General features: G+C 38.8%; 1 protein-coding gene across 1 annotated transcript in view; it reads right to left on the bottom strand.

Annotated features, from left to right (window-relative positions):
• Positions 1-624: 624 nt before the first annotated feature.
• gas7b (growth arrest-specific 7b) overlaps positions 625-11,633 on the bottom strand; it is a 66,742-nt gene continuing 55,733 nt past the window's right edge. The window contains exons 10-14 of the mRNA XM_087845258.1: positions 9,343-9,471; positions 8,731-8,854; positions 4,543-4,622; positions 3,765-3,863; positions 625-2,402 (exon numbers count right to left, since the gene is read on the bottom strand). Of these exons, the coding sequence (XP_087701384.1) occupies positions 2,289-2,402; positions 3,765-3,863; positions 4,543-4,622; positions 8,731-8,854; positions 9,343-9,471 (546 nt within the window). The 3' untranslated portion in view covers positions 625-2,288. The remainder of the gene's footprint in view (positions 2,403-3,764; positions 3,864-4,542; positions 4,623-8,730; positions 8,855-9,342; positions 9,472-11,633) is intronic.

Below are 11,633 nucleotides of genomic sequence, written 5' to 3'. Positions count from 1 at the left end.
ATAAAATAAAGAGCGTGTTTCATACATTTCCAGGAAGGTCGGGATAGCTTTGTTCCTCTCAGTAAACAAGCTCATCATTTAAAATCTGCATTTTGTATTTATTCCCTCTCTCTTTTTCCAATTCTACAATTTGTTTGATGATCTGAAACATGTAAGTGTGATCATCAGGAATCAGGAAACTACTGTTTGGAGTCAAGATTTCCTTCATTTAAGCAAATCCGTGACAACCTTTAAGATAAATAAGGTTCAAACTGGCTGCAGTATTTATCAATCATACATGCGAGAGGCTACAGGGAAGTTTGAGTCCGTACATAAGCGGTGACTTAAATACAAAATAGTTTTTCCTGATAAATGACTTCAGTCACTATCATAAAGTGTTGTTGGGGTGCTGAGTAGTTTAGGCCATTAATGTCAGTGTATTTTCATATTTCAAATGCATCTGTCTGAACTTTTCACTGACTAAACCTGTAACAAGACCTGACCAAATATGTTGTTGAATATGAATATGTTTTTTAAGGAAATAAAAGACCTTTTTTTCCCATTAACTCTGTTTTCTTGCTTTTTTCTTTCTTCATTTTTTGGAAACAAACAAACCACAAAGCAACGTTTTGAGACATGAATACGTATTTCCATTTTATTAATGAAAAATGACAACTTTTAGCTGTTAATGTACAAAAACATCTCATTTGTCTCCTTTTAGCAGTCAAGCAGTACTAAGCAGTAATACTGGACAAGAACATTTGGTATGGCATTTAGCTTCTGCAGTACGGTTACCAAATCCAACTGAAGCAAATGATTCATATTCCAAAACTCTATCATACTGTTAGAGAGATGTTTTCTTGTGTATAAAGCACTTGTATGTTTAATATATTATCAGTACCAAATATCTACCGTATGTTTTCTGTAAAAATCTACTATTTAATCTATTTTACATTCTTTCCACTACGATCCCCTTTCAGAGCAAATCACCTTAAAACATATTTACACATATATGTCACAGTTATGCTTCATGAACATAACCAAAAACAAGTCTGTAGCAACTTGTGTTTAGATATCTTTGTATATGAACAGCAATTTACAGTAAAAGTTGATTAAAAATCATCTGAATGTAAAGTGCAACTGGCTGATTTAAAATTCTTATTAGAAATTTAAAAAAGGAGAAAATTAGATTTGTGAAGTGTTGCCAGATTTGGGATTTTAGTCCTCAGTTATTCACCGTTGTCTATTGCCCAACTCCTAAGTGTGATGATCAGTTACTGCCAGTCATAGTTTAGGAAATGCAGCTTGTTGGTGGCAGTCCCATAAAGCATCTGATTTCCCACCATTTATTAACTGTGTCTGAATCTTTAATGGGATTCATATCCCCTGCTTAAATTGTTTGGCCTGGGGTGTGTGTACAATAACAGAAGAGCCAAACTTTGAGGAACAGCACTTGGTGTGAAGTAAAATTTAGCTTGGCCTCATTAAATAAAGTCATTTTATGAAACGAAGCCATCAGTTTCTGGTGGGTTTAGGTGGGAGGCTCGCATTGATTTTCCACAGAATGTGAGAGTCTGCAGATGTCGATCAGCTGAACACTTGCAACAGCTGTGTTACAAAAGAGAAGCCTGCTTTTTTTTTTTTTTTTTTTTTACACCATAGATTGAACCGAAGACCCACTATTAGAAAAAAAACTTTACCTTCAAACACCACTGCCATAATAAGCTGCATTTTGTTTTTAATTAAAATTAGATCTAGCAACAGTAACTAAAGGGTGGAGTCTAGCAAAGTCACCATGTACACACTGGAGACATTAAAGTACTTCATTCTGCTACAAAGTAACAGAACAACTCTTTTTCTGAATGCAGTTTGCTTAGCAGCATCTGTTAAATCATTGCATTTCTGGAGTATTAGCATTACACTTCTGCCTAACATAAAGCTATTCAACACTTACAACATGTTGGTGCTTCTTAAACATTTGCCTCACCTAAGCATCCTTTACTAAAGAATATACATAAAGTTTCCATTCACTGTGCCGAGCAACAGCTTGTATAACACAAAACTATGACAGGTCTCGTCATCCCTCAAAAAACTCCCTCAGACACTGATATCATTGTCAGCAGGGGGGCTGTCAGGACGTAAAGAATAGCTCAGCACAAACTGACCGTCCCTCAGTCTGTTAGGAATCACATACAGATCAGTGTGTGCATGCGTGGGAGGGGGATGATCCCAGCACAGACTTCCTCTCCTCCGGCACGGAGCCTCGAGCTTGCTGTATCTGGGTGTGAGTTCATCAGATAGCGCCGATATCAGATCTCGATGTCCACTGGGCGAATTTCTCCAGTTTTATTCTCCCGTACCCACGTTTCTCTGTCTTTGGTTGGGTCCACACACTGCAGTAGCTGATCCACTGGCTCCATGGTCTGAAAGGACAAACAACAGCTGAAACGTCAAACAAGAAACTTTAGCCTCTTCTTCATGCTTCAGTCACTCAGAGAAAGTAGCTCTTTGCCTCCCTCTGCTGGTACTAGTGAGGTAACTATACAATCAGACTATTAGACCCTAAGCAATTAGCAAGGGGCTATATAACAACACTCAATCTAATTTATGTTTAAATAAAAACACTGTTTGTCAGAATATTTTTTTTATTTAAATACTGCACAGCAACACCAATGAACCACATCATTAAAACCAGGTTAGGTAAATAACATTATTATCTAGAACTGCACGATTAATCATTAGAAAATCGCGATCTCAATTCATACTTATGTGCGATCTCATTTCCAAATGACAACGATTTTAAAAAGAAAAAAGCAGACGACGATTGTACCGCATTTTGATCCGGGATGTAATCTGCATGAAAACAAGCGCTCACTCTTCCTGCTCAACAAATGACAAGGGCGGAGCCTTATACCACGTGATACAGAAGCTGGCTGCTAAAATTGGCAGGGAAAAAACAACGGAGAGCACGTCAGGGATGACGAGAAAGTGACAGGAGAAAATCAGTCCCGGTCAACCACCCAAACATCAATAACGGGAACCTTATACAGCGCTTCCCTAAACCCGTCGAACTTCCGCAGGTACAAAGAAATTACGGAGGTTATTACTTATCACCTGACCAAAGATATGGCTCCATCAACACTGTGCAAAACGAGGGATTTAGAAAAATGATCAACACCCTAGACAAACGCTACACAGTGCCGTCCCGCAACTATTTTTCTATTGTTGCACTACCTGCTCTATACACACAGTGTCGAGCAACGATAGAGATGGAATTTCAAGCAGTACAACATTTTGCGGCAACGACAAAACGTGAGGCATTTGTTGTTTTTATGTTTATTTATTGTTTTTATGTTCAGTCTCAACTGTTACGAAGTTGATGTGCAGTTAATAAGCGCAATAAATATTTATACTGGAAAAGAAAATCGTGAGAGAATTGTGATCTCAATTCTAAGCAAAAAAAATCGTGATTCTCATTTTATGCAAAATCGTGCAGCCCTATTATTATCGCATTTCTGTAAGATATGCTAGAACAAGCCCAGCAGAGGCCCTAGCCCTGAACGCAGGTATAATTTATTTGGGAAGCACAGATCACAGCTGGTACTATATAAATGTCCACCTCTCATATGCGTTGTAACTCCCATATGAATGGGGCCACCCCACCTCTTGCCCTATGCTAGCTGGGATAGACCCTGAGTTGGATAAGTGGAAGAGAACAGATGGATGAATGAATGACGCCTTGGTGTATACTGTTGCTTGCAAAAGACAGCAGACGTTGCACTTACACTTTGGTTGAACATGTCTGTCTCATGTCGAAGGGTGGTGTACTGGCAAAGGTGCTGTCTGATCATCTCCACCCGCTCGACCTCCAGTCGTTCCAGCTCCTGAGAAAAAGATCAGTTTTAACAGCTGAGTCACAGAGAAGTTACCGAAACTCAGCATCAAGTGCAGTGCAGTGAATTCACAAAACTCATTTGGAAATTCACTATTAAGGAAACTGAATGGAATGGATAAAAAGAAAGAAAAGAGTAATTTCAGATCAAACTAGCACACAATGAACCACAAAACCCTGAAATAGACGTAAAAATGCAAAAAAAAAAAAAAACTTATATGTTGGGTATTAAAGGGTAATTAAAGTTAATACCCAACATTAATACTAACTTGTACCACAGGATGGTGTAATAAGTGACCATAATCTTTATTTAACCAGGCAAGTCATTAAGGGGCCTGTTTTTAATCACAATGGAGGCCTGGAAGTGGGTAAAAAAAGTTTTTATATATAGCTAAAAGCACTGTATGAATGCTTGTGTGAATAAGACTTTGTAGTCCAGAGCACTTTGCTCACATTGAGTTGAAAAGCACTATGGAAGCACGAGTGCATTTAAAATGACATATTAGAAATAACCAATGGTAACATTTTACCCTTGGTGGTGAAAGTTTCAGTTAATTCTTCAGAAGGTAAATCCAAAAAGCACCTTTAAAGGTGTACAGACATTTTAAGTAATTGCAAAATATTACTTTGACTAAATTATGCTAACACATGTAAAACTCATGCATTCTTACCAGGCTTGTGGTGACCATCTCTTCAAACCATTTGGACTGCGACTGATTATAAAGGTCGACACAGCGCATCAGATCATCGCCTGCCACGAAGAAGAAAAACAAGCCAATTAGCAACTTTTATTTTGAAAATCCATGCACTAATTTGGCTACAACAGCAAAAAACAAAACCCCAAGACAAAAGCAAGCCCAAGCACTTCATTTGGTTCTAGCATTTTACATCCAGCAGATGGTGTTGCAACCAAGATATTCCCTCACAGCTGGGGCGTTCGAACAAAACATGCATGTACAGGGATGTTTTCTCATTACTCAGCTGATACAATTATTCCAGAACAGCACAGATAATCTAGACTGATAGAAGATTTCATTATGATACCATGAGCAATGAGAAAAGGAAAGGTCTAATCTGTTATTTCATTAATGTGTCTGCCTGCATCCAGCTGACAACAAAACAAACACTAATCATGTAGAAGATTAGATCAGAGAGGAAATGATGCTGAGTATTCTGTTCTTCATTCTTCTTCAGCCAACATGCGCTCATACATGTGCTACATTATGTTCACATTAGTGTCCTATTCCTCTCTTCAATGTGGCTGCTAAATATCTCACAGCCGAGCTAGTGTGGAGTAATATTTCTTATAGTATAATCAGTAGTACAGTGAAAGTGGAAGGGGATCGATGGATGGATGGATGGATGGATGGATGGATGGATGGATGGTTTCTTGGGGCAGACCTGGCCTATAAGCGTAGTCCACAAATTTTCAATTGGGATAACATCAAAGCTTTGGGAAGACCACTCCAGAAACTTAACTTGCTTCACTTAACATGACTGACGTGTGCTTAGTCTGATTTTCCAGTTGGACCATCCAACTGTTTCAACCATGTAGTAATTCATTTAAGGTGAAGCTGAAGAATTTGGAACTAGTTCTTTATAAATCACAGGTACTTTATGCAATATATCAGTATAGAGAACATTTATATCCAAATCTGGTTTATATGTCTTCCCTCTTGCCTGGACTCATATTTACCCACCTAGATTGTTTTGGTATGAACCCAGTTATGAGTTAAAGCTTTAGTTTAGTTTAGAAGAAATAAAACAGTTCCTACATTAAACATTTGTTGCTATGATTTCTATTCTATATTAATCGAACAACTCTTTCAAAATATTCTAAAAGGACGAAAAGAAATACAGGCCATAAGAAAGCTGTAATAAACTGCTCCTTTTGTGTACAATGCATCCATATATATGGATCTTGAAATGTTCTAGCACTTCTTAAAGTTCTTGCCGCTGCAGCAGAATTTACAGTAAACAGGGTTTTCTCTCACTTCAGCTCAGAATGGCTTCTATAAATAAACAGAGAAAAAAATGAGAAGCACATGCGCATAAGCCCTCCAAGAAAAAAAGAGACTCTAAGAACAAACACACACACATAATATATATAAAATAAAGGAATGGACTCTATAAAAGGGTGATCACAGCTTCAGATGGTTGATTTAAACTGTAAGGAAATCCCTGCTATCATTGCTGTGTGTAAACCAATGCAGTGAGAGCGATAACGAGACTTTGTTATAAGCAGACAGATGCCATGCTTTCTTTGTTTTGGCATCAGACTCCTTTCTGCTTCCCTCACACTGCAGTCATCATCATTGGCAGCCAGACACCACGAGCACTGTCAACAACTGCCGCTTTTTCTTTTTTACCTGGTTGCATAAGCAACAGAGGAGGGATCGCTCTGTGCGTGTGTGTGTCATGAGTCACGTGTGGTCATGCCTGGTTGGCCCATGACATCACACTTTTGTGGTTTACATTGTTGGCTCTTAGCCTGTCACTTTCCTCAGGTGGCACAGCTAGTAAAAACTTTTATAATCATCAATCTGCTGCAGCTACTTTTCCACTCTGGCTCTTTTCCACCTCCCGCCCTTCTAACATGCACATGTGCTTTCACTATTTTCAGTGGCTTACGATCCATTGTTCACTCAATGTGACATAATGTTTTGTTTGTGAGGAGCAGTGGATGAACCCTTTTACCCTAGTAAAAAAACACACACAGGTAATGGAGACTACAGCATTGCACCATATATGTATTGTTACACAGCTGAATGCTCTACTTTTACTCTTTATAACTGGCAAAAAAAACTTTAAATAGAGGTATTCACACCGTTTATAAATAAAGTTATATTGAAATGATAAACCAAATACTAAAACCAGTGAGGACACCTTGGATAATCTTCCCGACTGAAACCTAGAATGGCCAACATTTACAAAATGGGGCTAAAAATTGATTTTATATAACCTGAAACGAGTGACTAAGACTATAAACTCACCACTAACATGTTTACTGAGGTCAAGTCCCAAGGCCATTTTCCCACAGACTTCTAAAGGACCGGAAGTCTTTTGCAACTGCAACCAGAGCCCCCAACCCTTCACCCACCCCTCACTGTTGTCATAAAAAGAATGCAGGTTTAAGGCCCTTCCACGCTGGCTTTGCTTTTCAAAAGCTGAAGCTAAGTACATCTTTTATACAATCTATGATTATTCTATAGCTGAAAATAGTTCACAGGAAATGCATGTAACATTCGTTCAAATTTAGAATACTCAGCTTCTTTCTGAAACTGCAGATTGTGCTGAAATAATGAATTAATCAATCATCAGCATTGGCAGTATTGTCTGTCTTCCTAAATCCTGTTTAGTGCCCCAAAGAACATAATAAATCATTTATTCTTGCCCACTTCAAAGCAGTGAGAAGAAACAGACACCTCATATAATCAAACAATGCAACAAAATTGTTTCTTTAGCGAGATTTGAAAAACTGCACAGGTTGTCAGGCTACAGCAGGGCAAACAGTGGAAGGATGGTACATCTCCCAGCCCAAGGACCACGGAGTTGAGCATAATTTATGATCATATCAGCGACATAGAGGGATTTTCACTGACGTATTTTGCACACACCGCCTCATTGACAGTAAACACTCTGCAGAGATGCGGACTGCCTTTGCGATACCCAACCTCAAACACAGAAGCAGAGACGTTTTTTGGACTTCTTTTCTCTTTCCCAGTCTATTAGGAAAATATATGTTGGGGTGGGGGGTCCCAGTCTGGGTTGCAGCACTGATAGAGCTCATGACTCATGCAAAAAGACAAACAGAATCCCGGTTCATAGGCCAGCTCAAGTGAAGGGCTAAAGAAACACTGAAGGAGGATTCAGATTTCATGTTCAGTAAGTTAGGTCTCCACTTTTACATGCAGGCACTGGAGGGTCTCATAGTTACATTTTTAGGAAATAATAATTATGCAAAAGATGCAACGCCTTGTGCTTATTTAACACAACCCTTTTCTAACTGCATAAAGTCGATTAATTATTTCTTATTTAGAATTAGCATGTTATCTGACTGGAACCCATTATTAGATTCACTTATTTAATCTAAATTCTATTAACACTATTTCTGAACCTATTAATGCTCCAACCTGTGGTTGCTAACTAAGGAATGGGAGAGGACTGAAATTAATCATGAAAGAAACTTCTGTGCCAAAGATAAATATATTCACAGCGGCAGAAGATATGAAATGTTGACAGAATGTTTATTTACATTCAGATACGTCAGAACTCGTGGCTGACCTGATTAATTTACTGATATGAACAGAATTTAAATGTATGTTCACATTTGCACACAATGACAAGCAGACCTGCATTTGTCAAACTGTGTGAGTCCTGCTGTCGATGTAATTTATTCTTTTAGATTAACTGAGGATAGCACCACCACAAACTACCGCTGATGTGATGATGAAATATATTTTGGGGTTATATATACATACATATATGTCTATATACATATATATACATATGTATATATAACATAACATCCGTGTAGAATAGGAAGACTCAACAAAGTCTTAGCAGTGGTTTGGATCCATTTGCTTATCCAGTAAATTTCTGCTGAAGTTTAGTTTGAAAACAGATGTTGTGCACATACAGTCATGGTGGTTCTTAGAACATTTTGACAGATTTGTTTAAACTACATAATTTTAAACCTAGAAATTTAGAATTTACATGCAGTACCATTAAAGTCGGGAAACAGCGACCAACGGTGAATGTTTCAGCCACATGAGAGGGTACAGAGTAAACAACAAATACCTCAGTGAAAGTGTGACCCTATAAAGACCCATGGTTTGACCTTTGCCCCATGCTCTGACCTGCTTGTGTGGATTTCCTGCGGGCTTTTTTGATGTCTTCTTCAATCTTGTTGCTGAGTTTGATCTCCAGCTGCTGCGTCTTTAGCTCCAACTCTTTCTGCCTGTCAGACAGAGCTTTACGAGCCTGCCAGAGATAAGAGTCTGAAGTAAAGACTTGCTTTCACAAAACAATCTGAATTTCTGGCTGAGCTTCAGGCAGCAAACGTTTTCCTTTAAACAATGTGCAACATCAGGCTAACACGATAAAATAATGTTACAGTCTTCTTCAATTCACCACAATGATAATGCTGTCTGCAGCATTCGTGCATCATTCAGTGTTAAATGCTCAGTCGCCCATCAGATTACTTTATTTGAGAGAAACTGTTGAGTCCTTTCTCAGCATGATCGCTGATCATAAAGACACTGACAGATGATGTTAGACGAGCTTTACCCAGTTGCTTTCTATTGCATACATAAACAAAGACAAAATATCCAACAGATGAGAAACAGCCATCTGCTTATAGAAGAAATGTGGAATTATAATCAGCAGTGAGATGATTCCCTAAATAGTTTATACGGTCATATAAATAATATAACGTACATGAGTTCTTATATTTGTATGAGTTTGGATACCTTCTCCACAGCTGCATAGCGACCAACCATCTGCTTCCGTAGGTCGGCGATGTGGTGGTCGAGCCTCTTCATGTCCTTCTTAAAGTTTTCCCTGAAGGTCAGGAAGGGCTTCTCCACTTCACTCTGGAGCTGCTCAAAGAAAACAACACATACTGAATACTGATTTTTTTCTGAGCAGAAAAAAAATGATGAAAAACTAGTGTCAGACAAGCGTTTGTCAGTAAAACATGACTGGCCATTGCTATAATAGACAAATAGCCCTTTATTGTCATTGTACATGTACAATGCTCTACACCAGGGGTGGGCAATCTCAGTCCACGAGGGCCGGTGTCCCTGCAGGTTTTAGATGTGTTCTCGAACCAACACAGCTGATTTAAATGGCTAAATTAGCTCCTCAACGGCTGTATCCCAATTCAAGGTCTGCAGCCTTAAAGGGCGCATTTTAAGGCAGATTACGTCACAGTGGCGCGCCGAAGGCTGTCCCAATTCGAAGGCTGCTCGAAACGCGGCCCTCAAATGCGTCCTTCATTTCCCTGAATTTTAAGGCTGTGGCAATGTAGACTTCGTGGCCCAACATATCCCACAATTCATAGCGCGGTGCTCGGTGTGGATAATTTTGCCGCAGACGAAGAAGCGGAGCGGCCGAAGAGTAAACTGTGAATAGTAAGTACTGAATATTATGTCACTTATTTATGTTCAAATGTTTAATAACGAAGAACATTAAAACATTACTGTTGGCCACATGTCGGCAAAGTTATGTGACATTAGTGACGTTTGTACTAACTTAAAGCCTTTACTTTAAAATATACGCCGTTCAATAGCTGAGCTTAATCTTACAGAGAATGATCAAAGCTCATGTAGAAACAAACAAACAAATGAACAAAAGATTTTCTCCTTCATTTCTGTCAAACAAAGCTGTATGAAACGTTTCCAGCTGTTAGTATCATGGTTGCTAGGCAACCTGGGCAGCGCGACGGAGGCTAGACCGTCCCATTTCACAAGCCTCGCACTTCCGGCCTTAGCGGTCTTTGAGTACGCGGCCCTTGTGGACCGTTAAGGCTGCGTACTTTAAGGCTGCAGACCCTGAATTGGGAAACAGGCATTATGTCCTGAAGTTCTCCAGAGGCCTGGTAATGAACTAATCATGTGATTCAGGTGTGTTGACCCAAGGTGAGATCTAAAACCTGCAGGGACACCGGCCCACGTGGACTGAGATTGCCCACCCCTGCTCTACACCAACTGTGCCGTAATAACATGTAGACAGCAGACAGCAGGAATAAATAGCAAACAGGAGAAATACTGACTGCAGCTTTCCTGCTATGACAGAATTGATTCATTATTGATTATGCTTCCTTTAACTTACAGTTCCAAAATTTCTGAATATTTTTTTCTTTGCGATAAAAAGGTGAGCGGCACAGACATTAGCCAAAGGTTTTGCTAGTGGCTAATTAGCCAAATATTTGCACTGTTGGCTAGTCAAAAACAGTTTAGCATTCCTAGACTTTGGTTTGTTGAATCAACAACAAACCACAGAAAATGTAAGTGAGGAAGATTATTCACAGAAGGAGAAAGTCTCCCGGGAGTGGACACAAACCTCAATAAGCTAAAGCAACATTTCAAATAAAAGTGGGCTAAAGTTCCTCCACAATGATGTGAGAGACTCATAAAGTCAAACAGAAAAGGCTTACTTCACTTTATTTAAGCTACCGAATCACACGATGCACTTAACATTTCACACCATGCTATGCTATTTATTTTCTTGGTTAAGGATTTGATTATTTCTATGGGGGTAAGAAGGGATAGGATAAGTATAAGCCATAAGGCTTCAGCCTATTCCTTTTTCGGTTACTGTTTGAGTACTTTTATGTAAAATTATAATCTGTTGTTGTTGTTGTTGACTGAAATAAATTTCAATTCAATTCAATTTCACACCATCTGCTTCTGCATTTATACTTAGTTGCTGTTAAATGAATAAGGATAGTGTAATATGTCATTTGTTATGTCATTTTTTAACATGACCGTATTTACAAAATAACGCATAGAAAAGTCATTAAGCCACTCAGGTCCGTTGTATGTCCTGACACTGATAAAAAATAGAGCTAAGTTTGGTCTCATTTAGCACTTCGTGACTTAGTGTTCACTACTCAAAACCATGTGGTACTTTGATTGGTTTCAGAATTCTGGTAGCTGAAGGGGAAAACAAATGTGTCAGGCAGATTTATGCACCGAATAACAAATACAGCGACTGTTAATGCACATTATGAGAAGTTTCAATAAAATGACTTCTTCAA

Source organism: Neolamprologus brichardi, chromosome 8, assembly GCF_056152115.1.
Source record: "Neolamprologus brichardi isolate AB-2024 chromosome 8, ASM5615211v1, whole genome shotgun sequence".
NCBI lineage: Eukaryota > Metazoa > Chordata > Actinopteri > Cichliformes > Cichlidae > Neolamprologus > Neolamprologus brichardi.
Note: the sequence above shows the minus strand (reverse complement) of the source record. Positions and strands in the feature narration are given on the sequence as shown.